Source organism: Neoarius graeffei, chromosome 21 (assembly GCF_027579695.1).
Source record: "Neoarius graeffei isolate fNeoGra1 chromosome 21, fNeoGra1.pri, whole genome shotgun sequence".
NCBI lineage: Eukaryota > Metazoa > Chordata > Actinopteri > Siluriformes > Ariidae > Neoarius > Neoarius graeffei.
Window position 1 is genome coordinate 19,428,583 of NC_083589.1, and position 19,402 is coordinate 19,447,984.

Here is a 19,402-nt window from a genome sequence, read left to right on the forward strand (position 1 = left end):
TCTTTAAAATAATCTTTAATAAGAGTCACTAAAATTGTAACACAATATTCACATTAATCACACCAAAAGATGGATTTTAATCTAACGATTTCATCTCCAGGTCAGGCCCATATGATCCCAAATTTAAAAAAAAAAAAAAAACACACTAGCTAGGGGCATCTAACTGACTTGCAAGCACATTTGTTGCAAATCCAATAGCAGCTGTACACAGTGTCCTTTACTGGATCAGCGCGTGGGCCAGACACCCCATGCAATTCCTGGCAGGATCAGAGCTATGAGGACCGAGGAGAAGAGGTTTACTCCATTGTTATCCAAAATGGGTTTCCCACATATCCACTTTATTTTTGGAGCCTGAAAGTTGACAACCTTCCCAGTGCTTTCATCATAGCCTTGATTGAGAGAAAACACAAATAATGTTGAGCATTATGTAGAGGCTGCTGAATTGGATAATAGTAGCTAAACAAGATGTCATATTTGCATGTGGTGGGATTCAGTTGCACGACATTTATAGACTATACCTGAATATTGCATGACCGCACCCAGCAAAGAGTCGAGCAACGAGCCGAGTAAGCCCGCCACAGTGCCGTACACAACAATAGGCCACTGAGGGGCTGCCAAATGCAGATCACTAACCAGCAGCAGCTGAGACATGAAGTAAGCCGTGCCCACAGTGGCTCCACCGAGCAAGCTAGCTACAAGACCAACAACAGTCACTCCTCCATTGGTACCTGTGATGAAGATTACAAAATAAAACAGACTTTTCTTTTTATGACATAATGGAAGAAATAGTACAATTATGAGGCACTGGAAGTCTATTGGCCTTGTGTAATATAATGATTTAATCATCTCTACACAACATAACACTGCCACGATATCCAGTGCTATTTATGTCTACTCTATTCCCAGACGTGCCAAACTTTACCAAATTTATCGTAGCACTATAATTTAACAGAGTACACAACTGAGTTATAAATAAAAAATATGCCAAAAGAGCAGTCTTTCTCTATTCAATAAAAAAAGATGAGCCAACACACATATTCAGACACATCACAGCTGTTTTGAACAGTTAACTGGTTCTTCCTGGAAGCCCTACCCCCTTCCCTCACTCACATACTCTTGACTGGCCTTGTTGTGTGTCTTTGGTTTCTGTCAGATGAAGAATGTTTTGAATTAATTCATATCCAGGACTGTATGTTCAACTTGGCTAATATTAGACATAAACCAAGTATATATTTAACATCAGGTCACCATAGTTTTAAAAGAAAAGAAAACCCATTTTTAAAATACAGTTATGAAGATAGATTATGATATAAACTAACGATTCATGTGAATAATTGAAAATAAGGAGCTCACACAACTAAGATATCCATCTTCAAAAGTCAAGTTTCTATGCAGAATGGACGATTTCACAGAGGCCGCCATTGCAAATATTTTAACCAATCAGAAAAATCCCCCTGAGTGTTTCTGGCAGTGTTCTGACGTCATTTGAGCGCAAGACACAGAAGCTCCACATAGCGAGTAAGACTTAAAGCTGCTCCTGGCTAGAGATTATTTCATTAAAAGTTTATATTAAAAAAAAATTTGAAATTCCATTTCTCTAACAAAAAAGTAGAGGGGAAAGGATAATACTGATGCCACTGATAAACAGTTGATGTATTTCTATGTGACTGAATGCAGGGAGGTAACTTTTCATATTTATATCTCCGGTACAAGTAGTGCTGCCGTGACAGCCTCGTTCTGTGGACTGTAACCTTGCTAGACAACCTACAAACAGATCTGCATACAATCTGACTTACCTAAATCTGTCGAAGAGGCAAGTGCGCAAGTTTTTCCACGTTCCTGGCAGCATAAGCACTCGTTAGCATGCTCTCGACTCATTCATGAAAAACTTCCTCGTCAAGACGTCACCAGGCTAGCCTACCATAATTACCGGAGTAGAGTGTCCAACCTCTGCAGCAATGCAGAAAGAGGGTAAACAAAAACTGCTTTATGCAGCTCGTGTGCTCAGAACATTTTGAAGAAAATTGTTTCACTCAAACAACTCTGATGCACCGGGCATTAGGAATACTGTACAAGCCAGCGCTGAATCCAGATGCAGTTCCCACAACCTTCGGCCAAAAAGCAGACAAGACAAACGAGACAACACGGTCAGTAGTCCGCAAAAGAGAAGTTCAAAGGGTAAGAAAAACACTTTTTATGGCTTCCCTAAGTTTTTATTAAGTGTGATATGTTATTTTGAGTTCCTTTGGGCATAAACGTAATAATTGCTAATGCAGCTAAGCAGCTTGATGTTTGTTGGGTGGCTTGCTTTGATTTAGTGTTGTCAGAAAAGCCTCAGTAATGACTAACTAAAACAACTCTATAAATATTGTTCACTTGTGTGTAACTAATTGATATGGTAATACTTGTTTTTCATGATCATCATCGTTATTTGTGTCATTGTCCTAAATACTTAAGGAAATCAGTGAAGAAATGTCGCTGGTGCTGTGGTCTATTTTGTCGAACATGTCCGTGTATTGTAAGTGACGTCACACTTTACGGAAACCATTCAGGGTTCTTTTAGGTAAACAGGAATTTGTTTGTGGAATAGCTGACCTCGATCAGTGCAATCTAGTCAAACACGTGATAATTTTAAGAATCAGTTTTTATGGAGTAAATTCCAAACCCAGTTTTATGATGTGTATATACCTAATTTTTAATAATTTTGATGCCATTTCTGTAATCTAGTTGTACTCTGTGATAATTACAGTTAGCATATTTTTTTGTTTATGACTTTCATCATTGTTTATACAATTTTGTCAATTTATTATTGTCTCTTATATTTTATTGTTTCCTGCTGTCATCAAGAGGACCACATTGGAAATAAGTGCATTTTATACTTTGTGTTGTCGTCGGTGCTATTTATACTGTATCTTTTACATGTATGAATTTTACCAAATAAATCCATACCATACCAGCAGCTCGGGTGTTTCTGGCAATATTTCCGCCTTTTTTCGTACAAGTGCATCTTGCTGTAATGCTCAGATGAATTCTGTATAGTAAAGCAGTGTTTGTTTACCCTCTTCCTGCATTGCCGCGGGGGTTGGACACTCTACTATGGTAATTACGGTAGGCTAGCCTGGTGACGTCTTGACGAGGAAGCTTTTCATGAATGAGTCGAGAGCATGCTAAGCATCCTAATGAGTAGTATAACACTGTTTCAGCCTCGTTTTACAGGTAAAGAATTCAGATTTGTCTATAAGTCAGGGTTGCAGCTCATTAATACACTACTGCAGATGTATAGTGTGGAGGGAGGGAAAAAAAAATCGACATTGTCACCTTAGTAGACATTTCACTTTGCCCCTTCAGTACTGAAGTATACACTCAACCTTGCGCCCAAATGACGTCATGCATCGCCCTTCCAACAGGCAATATGGTAGCCTCCTGGTGGCATAAGAGCAGCGATACAAAAACGCTCACAACTTTCTTATAAATGGTCAAACATGCCTGAAACTTTTCTTACGGGCTCTCAATATTACAAGCTACCAACCCGTGCATGTATTTACTTTGCATTTTCGATTCCTTTAAGGATGCCAACTGAAATGCAATACAATGTGGCCAAATATGTACATGTGCTTATTGAACATCCCATTCCAGAATTATTCCCCTCTTTCCATTTATAATAAGCTGCACTCTTCTGGGAAGGCTTTCCATTAGATTTTGGGGCGTGGCTGTGGGGATTTATGATCACTGAGCATGACTGAGATCAGACACTGATGTCAAATTTAATGACTTTTCACTGACTTTCACTGACTAAAAAGCTCCATTTCCATGACCTGTAATTTGGGTTGCCACCTGTGTCTGACAAAAATCCTGGACATTTCGACCATCCAATCGACCTTTTTGCTTGTAAGCAACGGCGCCCTTCACACATCTAAACCAAGACAAAAATCGCCCTTCTACGCTGAAATTGTATTGCTCTAATTAGTAAAAATGACGCTTTTGCTAGTTATTTGTTTAGTTAATTGCTTTACATAATATAGCAGGTCTTCATTATTTTGGTTTATTTCCAACAGTTTTTGGTTGTGGACACCTGGGGGCAGTAGTGGGCACAGGTAAAAGGGGAATACATAATTAAGTTGTTTGTTTGCTTATGTGGAATAAAAATAATCTAATTTTTCATTGTATCTAAGAATACCTGAATGTAACAATGTAAGGTGTAGTGTCAAACAGTTTACCTGATTGCTTAGAGTGTGGTGTGTGCTTTGCTTGTGCTTGCCTGTGCCTCTGCTGCTCTTGGCTAAACAAATACATAGGAGGACATATAACTGGGCACATACAGTACATACAGGAGTAGGCAGATAAGACTATTTGGATTTCATTTAATTCACCAAAACCTTACCTAATCTTCCATTTATATTTGGTGTTTTTCTTTGCTGCTGCTATGAGTCCTGGCTGATTTTCAATGAATGTCTTGAACTCAGTACAGGACAACTGAAAGTTTAGCCTGACTTGAAGCTCAGCCTTCACCATTGCAACAGAGAGTCTGTTTCTTTTATCAGTCCAAGCATCCTCCATTGCCCCTTTTCCACCAAAGCAGTTCCAGGGCTGGTTCGGGGCCAGTGCTTAGTTTGGAACCGGGTTTTCTGTTTCCACTGACAAAGAACTGGCTCTGGGGCCAGAAAAACCGGTTCCAGGCTAGCACCAACTCTCTGCTGGGCCAGAGGAAAGAACCGCTTACGTCAGCGGGGGGCGGAGTTGTTAAGACCAACAACAATAGACCCTTTTCAGTCACGTGACCTTCGTAAACGCGACCACCATTTTGGACATGTAGAGGACTTCGGCTCGAATTGGTTTGAATGCGAGGAAGGCGACAAACGGAGAACATACAAGAAAAAGGAGCGAGATGCAGAAAACACCTTCGCTATCCAGCGACGTAGGGCATTTACAGGGCGAGCAGAGGGAGAAATAACAGTAACGACACATTAGCAACGCCGTACAGAAATAATGGCTTATGGCACAGACCCTTTCGGTTCTCGCTCATCTAGCTGCTACAATGACTGCTTAGACTGCAACAATAATACCTAACACACATTTAAGTATCCGTCGTAAAGACGTGAAACTCGTCGAGTGACGAGTGTGTTCATTGATAAGCAAACACAATCTAAAAGTAGACATACCATCACACTGCCCTGGCGCTGTGTACAGTTTACCTTCTATGGTTTGTGCGCTCACTATTTGCCATTACTTTCTCCAACCGTTGTTACAGATTACAGGGAACGGCCTGGATTTAAGAGACAAATACATGCTCCTATTGTTTTGAACACTTATTTGTAGGCAGTGCTTAATTTGTAAAGTGGGAGGTCCCGGAGCGCAGAGGATGAGCGGCTCCGGTGCGGAAAAAAGAGGGGGGGAGGGGGGCGCGGCGCTGCGCTTCTGGGCATGTTTTGTAATAACACTGCAAATTAAGTTCATCTGCAGATATTTTGTGGATGTCGTTTCATGAGAGAAATCACCAACAAGACAGATATCAAAATCAGACATTAACACTAAATAAACTTGCATTTTTTAATTTAATTATTTGTTTGTTTGTTTTTGTTACATAGTCAAAAGAGGTGTCGGATCACCGGATCCAGTGTAAATAGCTGCCGGAGCCAATGCCCGAGGTTCCGGAGCGTGCTCCGGCTTGCTCCCCTCAAATTAAGCGCTGTTTGTAGGACACTGCCTCTGATCTGTCCTACAGTCTACCAACAGCAAAGGAACACAACGCTAGCTAATGTCGTTAGCTAATAGCTACTACAGAAGAACAAAGAGGTTACAATGGGTTATTTTAGCCTATTTGGTTACACACTCGCCCCCACAGAATGTTAACAGCAATGTAATGCCTTTTCTGGCTAATTTTATTCGTCTTACCTCCAACAAAGTGGTCACTACACAAGCGCTGGTATGCCGAGGGCTGCCAATCTTTCCTGTTAATGGCCGCTATCCATCTACCGGGATCCGATAAAATGATAACCCTTGCCTTGTTTGTTGATGGTTACTACATCCAGGTGCACAACAATATAGTGGCATGATGGAAGTCTTGCTGAAAATAAACACTTTCTTTGCTGCCGTTCCTCAATGTTGGCTGTGGTAAACTACTGGTAGTACACGTCCAAAAGGGCGGCCGCGTTTGTCGTGACGTCACGTGAAAAGGGTCCATAACAAGACCGCGAAAGATCACCATTTTTAAGCGACGAGAAGCAGCAGCTGTACAAACACGAAGTCAGCCATCATCATTATTATTGTTGTTGTTGTTGCTGCTGCTGCTTCTTCCGTGTTTTTGCTTTGATATTCGCGCCAAGGTTTATGCAAACGTAGCGCCGTAACTGACGTATACAGCGACGTAAGTGACGTATACAGCGACGTAATGACGTGGCTCCACTTAGCACGGCGAGCTCGGAAAAGCAAACTGGTTCTCAGCTGGCTCGCAAGTTGAAATACACATTTTGTCCATTATGTACAAAAAACCGGGACATTCAGTGTCCCGGATTTTTTTTTTTCCGAGACAGACCATGAAAATCCGGGACAATCAGGAAAAACCGGGACAGGTGGCAACACTACCTGTAATGAATGGAAAAAAACTAGGCTGCCTTTTTGCTGAGCAGACAAAAACCAGCCATGGTATTTTAAAGATTTTTTTTTAGTTCAGATGTTTTCAGTACAAAACTTAGTTTGCACTGCTTTAACATGGTATAAGAACCAGAAAAAGAAAAATACAAATTAACAATTATTCGCTGAAAGCGAAGTGAATATCAGTGATTATTATACATCCAGGACACTTTTTCGATGGAATAAAAACATGTATTCTGTTCCCTTCTAGTGGGTTCCATTCATTTGGCTTGATACAGTTGTGATCAGAAGTTTACATACAGTGACATGAATGTCATCTTGGATGTCATGGCAGTATTTGGGCTTTCAGTAATTTCTTCGAACTGTTCTTTTTCTGTGGCAGAATGTATAGCATACATCTTTAAAAAAAACAACAACGATTTAGTGCACAAGTTTTAATTTTCTTTGGGTTTTCTGAAATCAACACAGGGTCAAAATTATACATACAGAGTCAAACATTTACATACGCTCACTTAGATTATTAATTCAGAGGTGCTGAAACTTCCATAATGTCTTATCTTGCCAAGACCGAGGTCTCTTAACTTCCTGTTAGTGATCATGATTGACTACAGCTGGTAGCTTCTCTGTGCCTTCATAAAAAAGGCTTTGTTTACAGCACTCATTGGATTGACCAACACACAGTAAAATGGGAAAGTCCAAGGAGCTCAGTGCAGATCTGAGAAAGAGGACTGCAGATATACACAACTCCGGAATGTCTCTTGGAGCCATTTCTAAACAATTGCAAATTCCAAGATCAGTTCAAACAATTGTATGCAAGTTATTATGAGGTGTAGTCACTTTGCCAAGTCACTTTGCTTCAAGAAAACCCAAACTGTCATCCTCAGCTGAAAGGAAATTGGTTTGGATGGTCAAGAACAACCTGGGAACCATCATGGCACAGTCCTGCCATGAACTGGAAGCTGATGGATCACTGTCTACAGTTCAGTGAGTTTTACATCACCATGGACTAAGAGGCTGCTATCCAAGAAATAACCCCCTGTTCCAAAACTGACACCTTCAAGCTTTAGTTAAGTTTGAAGCTGACAACACAGACAAAGAAAAAAGCCTTCTGGAGAAAAGCTGTATGGTCAGATGAGACAAAGATCGAGTTGTTTGGCCACAATGACCAACATGTACAGAGGGACACTGTACCAGCTGGTTGTGGTGGTAGGATAATCATGCTGCCAGTGGAACTGGTTCATGCACAAAGTGCATGGAATAATGACAGAGGACTACCTCAGAATTCTTCAGCATAAACCATCAGAAACTTGAACACGACTTGGGACTTACAACAGGACAATAAACCCAAACACGCATCAGAGCTGGTTGTGAAGGATAAAGCAGGCTAACATTAAGCTTAAAACAAGTCCTGACTTCAACCCTATTGAAAATATACAAGTCGAGTCCATGCCAAGAAAAAAAAAAACCCAAAACAAAACCATATTTAATTGAACTCTACCAATTCTAACATGAAGAGTCATGAAATATCCAACGAGAATTCTGCCAGAAGCTTGTCCATGGTAAACAAAAATGTTTGGTCAAGGTGAATCTTGCAAAGAGACACTTTACCCAAATATTAGGTGTGCTGTATGTATATATATTTTGACCCTGTATGTATAATTTTGACCCTGTGTTGATTTCAGACAACCCAAAGAAAAGTAAAACTTGTGCACAAAATTCTAGTGTTTTTTTTCAATTAGAAATATATGCTGTACATTCTGCCACAGAAAAAGAACAGTTCAAAGAAATTACTTAAAGCCCAAATACTCCCATGACATTCATATCCAAGATGACGTCACTGTATGTAAACTTCTGACCACAACTGTAGCATGGAATATTGTCAGCATATCGCTTATCCTACGTGTATTACGCCACTCTACCCAATGGAGAATGAGCGTACAATATGGTTTACGATATTGCATGGTTGTCAAGACAACATGACGTCACACGTTGCAACTGGTGTGAATATTCAATGAGAGTTTTCTGATGTGAATGCGCACTTGTGGCAGCAGGGGCGTGGTCAAGCGTCGGTCTGTGAACGGAGGGCGGAGTCAGGGAAGGTAAGTGGCAGAATCACTGCACCTGATGTCAGTTAACCTGTGTTTGTGTGTCTATCCAGTGACCGCGCCCTATAAAAGGAGAGAGAGAGCAGAGGAAGGGAGCTCTCTCCCCAACCAGACAACTTATGTGTATGTGCGTGTCTGTGTAGCTGGGAGAATGTTAAGTCACTGAAAAGTGCTAAAATAAAGAGTTTTGGGAAACTCAGTTCTGGCCTGCTGTCCTTCTGTGCTCCACCCACCCGCTCAAAGTTCTATAGCACTGTTGCACTGAACTGAAAATACCATAAGATACGCATTACACATAAAACTTCCATGCTAGCGAGCGACTGTGACAATTTGTAAACAAACATGGCTGCCAGGTTTGTTCCATCAAACGTGTATGTATTATAATAATAATAACAACAATCAGGCTTGTAGTACTCGAGTTCGACTTGTGCCCTAATTTTAAGGACTCGTGACTTGAGCACTGATGAGTCGGACTTGTGCATTAACTGCATTAGGACTCATGCACTGGAGATGAGGACTCGGATTTTTTCTTAATTTTTATGCAACATGCCATAATAATTTGGCATATTTATATCTACATTAATTTTTGTACGAATTTTAGGCAAGAACATACATGCCAAGTTATACGGTTTCCCCCGTATTTTGTACGGGAAAATGCAATTTTTTGGCGAATACGGCGTACACTGATTTTCATACGGGAAAATTACGTTTTGCATCAGATATTTTTTCTGTTACTCCGAGAAATTTTTTTTTAGCATCCACCATTTATTTTTTCAAACACGCATGCCCAATGAAACGGAACTATTTTCGATTTATGTGGTTTTATAGTTGCACGTGGTTTTCTCGGTCATTTGTAGTTGAGCAGTCCTCGTGTGCACATCAAATTTGACAAGTTTTATCTTTTAAAAATGGCATCTGGAAACGCAATGGCAAAGAGAAAACGTGCTGGAACTGGAAAACAGGTCAAGAGCCTGGGCATAATATTAAACTGTATACTGTCCTTCAACGCTCACATTAATAACGTGTCTCGCAGTGCCTTTTTTCACCTATGGAACATCGCAAGACTACGCCCAGCCCTCACTCTGCAGAATGCAAAAGTCGTGGTCAATGCTTATGTTACATCTTGCATTGACTACTGCAACTCCATCTCGTCTGGCATCCCAAATAAGCTCCAATTAATCCAAAACTCTGCAGCCAGGATCATAACACGTTCAAAACCCACTAGCCATGTAACACCTTTACTCATGCAGCTTCACTGGATCCCAGTTGCATATCAAGTCCAATTTAAAGTCCTGTTCCTAGCTTATAAGGCCCTGTAGAACCAGAGCAGGTGGGTGGAGCACAGGAGCACGGCAGGCCAGAACTGAGTTCTCAGAAACTCTTATTTTTAAAGTTATATGTGGCTTTTCAGCTCATTCACACTCTCTCACACATGCATTTGGGTCGGGAGAGAGCTCCCTTTCTCTGCTCTCTCTCTCTCCTTTTATAGGGCGCGGTCACTGGGGAAGACACACAAACACAGGTTAACTCACATCAAGTGCAGTGATTCTGCCACTTACCTTCCCTGACTCCGCCTTCCATTCACAGACCGACACTTGACCACGCCCCTGCTGCCACATACCCCCACTGCCCGACTCAAGCCGGGGAGCCATCCGGCCTGCAGCTGACTCCCCCCCTTGACGCGAGAGGAAATCCGCCACGACCATCTACGCCCCCGGCCTGTGGACCACCTTGAACTTAAACGGCTGGAGTGCCAGATACCAACGGGTGATCCGCGCGTTGGCATCCTTCATGCGGTGGAGCCACTGGAGGGGGGCATGGTCCGAACAGAGGGTGAAAGGGCATCCCAGTAGGTAGTAGCGGAGGGCGAGGACTGCCCACTTAATGGCGAGGCACTCCTTTTCTATGGTGCTGTACCGGCCCTCACGCACCGACAGCTTCCGGCTGACGTACAGCACTGGACGATCCTCCCCCTCCACCTCCTGGGACAGAACAGCCCCCAGCCCTCTGTCCGACGCGTCCGTGTGCAAAACAAAGGGGAGAGAAAAGTCAGGGGAGTGTAACAGTGGCCCCCCACACAGTACAGCCTTTACCTCAGAGAAAGCCCGCTGGCATTGCTCCGTCCACTGGACCGGATCTGGTGCCCCCTTTTTAGTGAGATCAGTCAGTGGGCTGGTGACGTCCGAATAATTAGGTATAAACCTACGATAGTAGTCAGCCAGTCCCAGGAACTGTCTCACCCCCTTTTTGGTCTTGGGCCTCGGGCAGGCCGCAATCACTGCCGTCTTATTAATTTGGGGACGCACCTGCCCATTGGCCAAGTGGAAGCCCAGATACCGTACTTCCACCCGCCCAATCGCACACTTCTTCGGGTTGGCTGTGAGACCCGCTCACCTCAGCAACCTAAGGACAGCCCTTAGATGCTTTAGGTGTCGTGGCCAGTCATTACTATAAATAATAATGTCATCCAAGTATGCGGTCGTGTAGGTGGCATGGGGGCGGAGGACCCTATCCATAAGCCGCTGGAACGTAGCGGGCGCCCCAAACAGCCCAAAAGGAAGTGTGACGAACTGGTGTAAGCCAAACGGTGTGGAAAAGGCCGTTTTCTCTTGGGATAACGGAGTCAAGGGGATCTGCCAATATCCCTTTGTCAAATCCAGTGTCGAATAAAAACGAGCCGTGCCTAGTCGATCAAGCAACTCATCAATACGAAGCATTGGGTACGCATCTAATTTAGACATCACGTTGACTTTTCTATAGTCCACACAGAACCGGACTGACCAGTCAGCCTTGGGAACCAAGACCACCGGGCTGCTCCAGTCACTATGGGACTCCTCGACGATGCCCATTTCGAGCATGGCCTTGAGTTCTTCCCGAACCACCTTTTTTTTTTTTGTGTTCGGGCAGTCTGTAAGGGTGGCTGCGTACTACCACCCCCGGGGGTGTCTCAATATGGTGTTCTATGAGATGGGTGCGGCCAGGCAGGGGTGAGAATACGTCAGAAAATTCTGTCTGCAACTGGGCGACCTCCGTGAGTTGGGTCGGAGAGAGGTGGTCTCCACAGGGGAACGGAGTGGTGGGCGATGTCAATTTTACTTTTTGAACCTCCGGCCCCAGCTCCGCCTTTTCTGGAACCACCGACACCAATGCCACGGGGACCTCCTTGTTCCAAAGTTTTAACAGATTGAGGTGGTAAATCTGTAACGCCCCACCCCTGTCCATTCGCCGCACCTCATAGTCGATGTCCCCAACTCGCCGTGTGACCTCAAAGGGTCCTTGCCACCTGGTGATCAATTTGGAGCTCGACGTGGGCAACAACACGAGTACTTTATCTCCCGGTGTGAATTCGCTAAGAGGCGTGCCCGTTGTACAGACGGACTTGACGTTCTTGGGCCTGCCGCAAATTCTCCTGGGTTAGGTGCGTGAGAGTGTGGAGTTTAGCGCACAGGTCGATAACGTATTGAATTTCATTTTTGCTTGTTGAAGGTCCCTCCTCCCAATTTTCATGCAGCACATCTAAAATGCCATGCGGCTTACGCCCGTATAATAATTCAAACGGGGAGAACCCCGTGGAGGCTTGTGGGACCTCTCGCACTGCGAATAATAGGGGCTCGAGCCATTTATCCCAGCTGCGTGCGTCCTCGCTTACAAATTTTTGAATTATGTTCTTGAGGGTGCGGTTGAACCGTTCGACTAAGCCATCCGTTTGCGGGTGATAAACACTGGTGCGGATAGGCTTAATTCCCAGTAACCCATACAGTTCGCGCAGTGTGCGTGACATAAACGCAGTGCCTTGATCAGTCAGAATCTCTTTGGGGATTCTGACTCGGGAGATGACGCGGAAGAGTGCTTCCGCAATACTGCATGCTGAGATATTGCGAAGAGGCACTGCTTCAGGATATCACGTTGCATAGTCCACCAGAACTAAAATAAAGCGATATCCTCGTGTTGACCGATCTAATGGCCCGATGAGATCCATCCCAATTCTTTTGAACGGGGTCTCAATTAATGGCAAAGGGCGCAAAGGCGCTTTTGGAATGGCCGCTGGATTTACTAACTGGCATTCGCGGCACGCCGTACACCACCTACGGACATCGCCGCGAATCCCTGGCCAATAGAACTGGGCCATTATTTGGGCTAGTGTCTTATCCTGCCCCAAGTGTCCGGCCATGGGATTAAAGTGAGCCGCCTGGAATATAAATTCCTGGCGGCTCTTTGGGATCAAAAGCTGTGTTATCGGTTCCTTAGTCTGAGTGTCCTGCGTCACTTGGTATAATCTATCCTTAATAATGGAGAAATAGGGGAAGGACGGGGTGGCATTTGACTGGAGCATTTGGCCATCGATTACTCCCACTTGTTCAAACGCATACCGCAGAGTCTCGTCTCATGACTGCTCTAATGGGAAATCCGCAAGGGATTCCCCGAGAGAGGGAGGAGGAGCCTGCTGCTCCTCACTCTGACGAGGTGATGACGGAGACGGCTCTGTGACAGCTGCTTCTGCCAATGCCACACCGGGACCTCTCCCCGCTAAATTATGGCAGGCCCCACTCTTCACTAAATGTGACATTAATTCCCGAAATCCCGGCCAATCAGTCCCCAAAATTATCGAGTGGGTAAGGCGAGGATTAACCGCCGCCTTTACTCTAAATTTCTCCCCTCGAAGTAGAATGTGGACCAACACTAAACATCCCCGTGAACATCATTGTGAACATCCCCGTGCACACACAACACCTTCACCAATTGTGCTCTCCCCACTGCCTCGTCTTGCACCAGGCTTTGGTGGATTGAGGTGTGATTACAGCCGGAGTCCACCAAAGCCTGATACGTATCCCCTTGGATACCCACCGGTATGCGATACGCTCCGGCCCGATCGAGGGCAGTCCCTGGCGCGTCGGGGATCCGGACCACCATGCCCACCTCCATCGCCGAGCACGGATGCTGGAGATGCCCTGGCTCCCCGCAGCGCCAGCATACCGGCCCAGGCTTTCCCTCTGCGCCGATGTTTCGGAGCTCACTCACCTGGGGGGGGGGGGGGGGACGACACAGACATGGAAGTAGGAAACGGTAGGGCACCGCGGGTGCGGTGGGCCGGCTGGGGTGGAGCCGGCCCCCGCCTCCGCGGTGGGGGAATGGGGTGAGGATGAGAAACAGAAGGGGAGAGAGAGAGAGAGAGGGGAGAAGAGGAGACACGCTGTCCTGTGGTCGGAACAGCCGCCATATGACCGCCATATGGCGGCTGTTCCAACCGCAGGACAGCGTGTCTCCTCTTCTCCCCTCTCTTCTCTCTCTCTCAGCTCGATGGCCTGATCCAGCGACACCAGGCGATGGCACTGGACCCACTCCGCTGTTCCTTCCGGAAGTCGGGCAATGAATTGTTCCAGCGCCACCAAGTCAATGATTCCCTCGGCGTCGCGGTTGTCGGCCCTCAGCCACCACCGGCAGGCATCCCGGAGTTGCTGGCCAAACAGCGAACGGCCGGCCGACCTCCTCAAGGCACAGCGCACAGAAGTGCTGCCGTTGCTGCTCCAGGGTGCGCCCCACATGTTGGAGGACGGCCCTGAGGAGGTCGGCGTAGACCAGCCGGCTGTCGGCGGGGAGCTGTAGCGCAGCCAGCTGCGCCTCGCCCGTTAGCAGGGGGAGGAGGCACGCCACGCGCTGTTCCACCGGCCAACCCCATGCCTCTGCTGCCTGCTCAAAAAGAGCGAGGAAGGCTTCAGGGTCATCGGGTGGACCCATCTTCGTTAGGGTGAGGTGGGGAGGGTCCGCGGCAGTGGTGATGGTGGACCCCGCCGACGCAAGCAGGTACCGGAATGCCTGGCGATCTTCCTGCTGTGCCAGCAACAGGGCTTCGAACCCTTGTTCTTACTCCTTCCGGAGGGCGACCAGCGCCTGGTGCTGGCTCTGTTGGGCCGAGGTGAGGGCATGGACCAGGTCCTTGAAGCGGGAGGACTCCATGGGGCTGTCTCCTTCTGCGCTCCGTTCCGGGTTTCAGCACCACTGTAGAACCACAGCAGGTGGGTGGAGCACAGAAGCATGGCAGGCCAGAACTGAGTTCTCAGAAACTCTTTTATTTTTAAAGTTATACAGTGGTGATTGAAAGTTTGTGAACCCTTTAGAATTTTCTATATTTCTGCATAAATATGACCTAAAACATCATCAGATTTTCACACAAGTCCTAAAAGTAGATAAAGAGAACCCAGTTAAACAAATGAGACAAACATTTTATACTTGGTCATTTATTTATTGAGGAAAATGATCCAATATTGCATATCTGTGAGTGGCAAAAGTATGTGAACCTCTAGGATTGTCAGTTAATTTGAAGGTGAAATTAGAGTCAGGTGTTTTCAGTCAATGGGATGACAATCAGGTGTGAGTGGGCACCCTGTTTTATTTAAAGAACAGGGATCTATCAAAGTCTGATCTTCACAACACATGTTTGTGGAAGTGTATCATGGCACGAACAAAGGAGATTCCTGAGGACCTCAGAAAAAGCGTTGTTGATGCTCATCAGGCTGGAAAAGTTTACAAAACCATCTCTAAAGAGTTTGGACTCCACCAATCCACAGTCAGACAGATTGTGTACAAATGGAGGAAATTCAAGGCCATTGTTACCCTCCCAAGGAGTGGTCAACCAACAAAGATCACTCCAAGAGCAAGGCGTGTAATAGTCGGCGAGGTCACAAAGGACCCCAGGGTAACTTCTAAGCAACTGAAGGCCTCTCTCACATTGGCTAATGTTAATGTTCATGAGTCCACCATCAGGAGGACACTGAACAACAATGGTGTGCACGGCAGGGTTGCAAGGAGAAAGCCACTGCTCTGGTTAAAGAAGATTAAAGTTAATGTTTTGGAATGGCCAAGTCAAAGTCCTGACTTTAATCCAATCAAAATGTTGTGGAAGGACCTGAAGTGAGCAGTTCATGTGAGGAAACCCACCAACATCCCAGAGTTGAAGCTATTCTGTATGGAGGAATGGGCTAAAATTCCTCCAAGCCAGTGTGCAGGACTGATCAACAGTTACCGGAAACGTTTAGTTGCAGTTAATGCTGCACAAGGGGGTCACATCAGATACTTAAAGCAAAGGTTCACATACTTTTGCCACTCACAGATATGCAATATTGGATCATTTTCCTCGATAAATAAATGACCAAGTATAAAATTGTCTCACTTGTTTAACTGGGTTCTCTTTATCTACTTTTAGGACTTGTGTGAAAATCTGATGATGTTTTAGGTCATATTTATGCAGAAATATAGAAAATTCTAAAGGGTTCACAAACTTTCAAGCACCACTGTATGTGGCTTTTCAGCTCATTCACTCTCTCACACACACGCGCACACATGCATTCGGGTCGGGAGAGAGCTCCCTTTCTCTGCTCTCTCTCCTTTTATAGGACACGGTCACTGGGGAAGACACACAAACACAGGTTAACTCACATCAGGTGCAGTGATTCTGCCACTTACCTTCCCTGACTCCGCCTTCCATTCACAGACCGATGCTTGACCACGCCCCCGCTGCCACAGGGCCTATGGAGCACTTGCATGTGATGTCACAGCCGATCCAGATTGTGACAGACGCCACCTTGTCGGTCAAATGCCATATTCCGCCTTCTACTTCTACTTCTGGTTCTACTTCTACCTTTTCTTCTGGAAAAACCTACTATATACAATTCTACTACAACGGCTGCGGCTACAAGCTCTCCCTACCTGTGCACGTTTTTTATGTTTTTTGTGTGTATTTTTGCGTGTTGTTCATCTGTACCGGACTTCAATATCCACTACAACCGTATGGACTTACTGGACATTGGTTTCCAGCAGAAAATGACGGTTTGTAGCGATTTCCATCGCATGCACAACATTCCGGACGAGAAAAAAAAAACAAACATTCCGGACGAGATAGTGAGACCAGCGGGGTCTCCGTGGATTGTTATTGGAAGCAAAGCTAAGGAGGTGGCGCCGGGAGCAAAAGCGAGGCTGCAGAGCCGGCCTGTTGACTAAGCTCAGAAAACAGCCACTCAAACCTCCACTGCTAAGCCGCTCCCTCTCCAACGCCAGGTAAACAAGACGGACGATTTGAAATTACAGCTGGAATTACCTTATTCTATTCTATAATCGGCTGGTCAGTGCTATACTCAATACTTAAGTGACTTACCCATCCAGTGAGGATCATTTTCTTGTTTACAAGATGCCACATCTGAGTCGCTGACAAATCCTGAATTTCTGTAAAGATAACTGTCCAGAGATTTATAAGCACGCAGTGCTTCACCACTGAACAGCGAGGGAAAGTTGATGAGGTAATTATGCACGTCCGGGTATTCCGCTGGCAGTTCCATATCCACTGACACGGTCGTGAAAACTCCGTCCGGAAAGCCATAAGGGTCAATAATCTGTAGATCGTTTATTTTAGACATATATCTAGTTATCTGTTCATTAGAAAAATGAGCCGTGTAGTCCGTCGGTTGAAATTGATCCATTCTGTACACGAGTGCAGCAGTATTCAGCTATGCTGTTGACCGACAAGATGGCGGCTGTGTACTTTCCGGTCACGTGACTGTAAGATCTCTATATAACCATGCTCCCACTTATCTCAATGACCTCGTTGAGAACTACACCCCTGCCCATTCACAGTGATCCTCCTCAGCAGGTTTACTGAGAATACCAAACATAAACCTCAACACCGTGGGAGAAAGAGCAGTCAGTCACATTGTCCCTAAGCTCTGGAATTCACTTCCCCTTTACATCAGACACTGTGAATCCACTGCGGACTTTAAACGCCACCTAAAAACTCATCTCTAAGCTGGCATATCCACTGTGATTTGGTTTTACTACCTTGTAAATATGAGATTACTGTTCATTTAATATTTTATGAACTGCATTTGTATATGTTTCTATTTGTGAAGTGACATCATGAAAGGCACTTTTAAATAAAATGTCTTATTATTATTATTATTGAATTAGAAGGTGTGTCCAAACTTTTGACTGGTATCGCAAGTGGCGGATCATTCCCAGGGCAGCAGTGTGTGTATAGCGCTGGCATGAGTGCTTCAGACATAGTATGTGTGTGGCTTTTTTTGAATACTTTTTTTTGGTGCACTTTGTTGTTATACAGCTAGAGACTCAACATTTACATGCATCACTGATCTTAATTAGTGTTTTGTTTATGACCAGAACCACTGCTGCAGTTGATACACACACCAGTATCATAGTGCTATGCTGAGAAATGTCAGGGCATCAAAAGAAAACTCCCATGTGGAACACGTTATTCCAAGGTCTCTTTCCTCACCTGCTGGGACTTCCTTCCATGTGGTAATGAGCCTGGGTTGGCTCTTGCTGAGAACAGGACCAATTTCCGAAGCCCAAGTGTCACCTGTACTGCAAGCCAAAGCTCCCAGGAGTGACAAGCACATCCACGATGCGGAGTACTGCATCGTAAAATCTACAGGCATCTCACCTGGGCCAACTTCGATCATGTAAAGCAAAGCCAGTTCTGTTGGCACGCCTCCATTACAGAAAACCTGGATCCAGTTCCTCTGACCACCTGCAGAACAACACAGATAAATTCAAACATAAAAACATGACTATAATCAGATTATGTTTTTCTTTTCAGCAATTTATTTACTTTCTGGTTAATTTAAGAATGATGCCTGGCAACAGGAATTCAGAGACAAGAAGAAACTGTACATCTTTTCCCATCGACATGACTTTGGTCTACCTTCATCCTTACTTTGATGAATTAATAATTTGGGCATTTATATCAGAACACAAAACATTTCCTATACTAAGTGAGTTGACTAAAATCAGCCTTTATCAGAATTGTACTCGTATGGTAGGAACTACAACAACCTTCATGTTTTTCTTACTTACTTTTTTCCAATACAAACAATCTATGTAAGAATTGTTTCATCCAGCTGTTGTGTGTAAAATGTATAACTAGTATTTTTTTGTATTTTTAAAACTGAACTTTAGGTTTAAGCTGCCCTTAAGATTGGGAAGAACTTGCTTAGGAACAACATCTTCAACAGACCGGACCATCAAGTGCTGTACCATATTTTCCACAGTGTGTAAAGGTGAACATTTCCACAATAAATATCATGGAATAAACATCATCCTGGAATTAATAAACAGAACATTCACCTTCTTTATATTCAGAGTCGATGCGTTTCTTGACCGCACCCTTCCATCGTGTCAGCTTGCTGGAGGTGATGAAGAAGGCAAACAAAGCTGCCAAGAAGCTCATGTTGGCCAAGGTGAGAATAAAACCAACGAGCAATGCTGCAACACACAGATATCAGAAAATAAAGCAAGGGCTTAGACAGAAATATATTCTTTCCTATAATAAATCTCCTGCCTTCCCTAGAAAAGTGTGCAATTTTTCTAGTTATGGTGTTAAAGCTCGAAATGTCTTGGCCTTAGTTATAGAGCCTAATACCCTGATAAACCCTTTCATATAAGAGTGAAATCTTGTTTGGTCTGCACAGTGATGATGGTGAGCTCTCACCAGGATGTGGCAGACCAACTGCTCACACCTTTCCTCCAGCTGCCCTCTGAAGCGAGGTGATAAAAGGCAAAACTCTCACAGAGCTGAAATTGAGTAAATGACAACTAAACAGCAAGAGACAGCATTGTGTGTTAAACTTTCCAGTAAAGCAGCTCGGCTATTGCAGCATGTCAGCTACCATACACAGGTTCCTGTTATAAGGCATCATTCG

General features: G+C 44.7%; 1 protein-coding gene across 2 annotated transcripts in view; it reads right to left on the reverse strand.

The window, feature by feature from the left end:
• Window positions 1-19,402, reverse strand: part of tmem19 (transmembrane protein 19) — a 58,302-nt gene continuing 38,900 nt past the window's right edge. Inside the window, exons 4-7 of one of the 2 annotated variants that reach the window (XM_060902786.1) lie at window positions 18,828-18,965; window positions 18,145-18,231; window positions 519-728; window positions 1-389 (exon numbers count right to left, since the gene is read on the reverse strand). In XM_060902786.1, coding sequence (XP_060758769.1) covers window positions 226-389; window positions 519-728; window positions 18,145-18,231; window positions 18,828-18,965 — 599 coding nt within the window. In that variant the 3' untranslated portion in view covers window positions 1-225. Of the gene's footprint in view, window positions 390-518; window positions 729-17,976; window positions 18,232-18,827; window positions 18,966-19,402 lie in introns of both variants that reach the window. The other variant, XM_060902785.1, reaches the window with a different exon arrangement.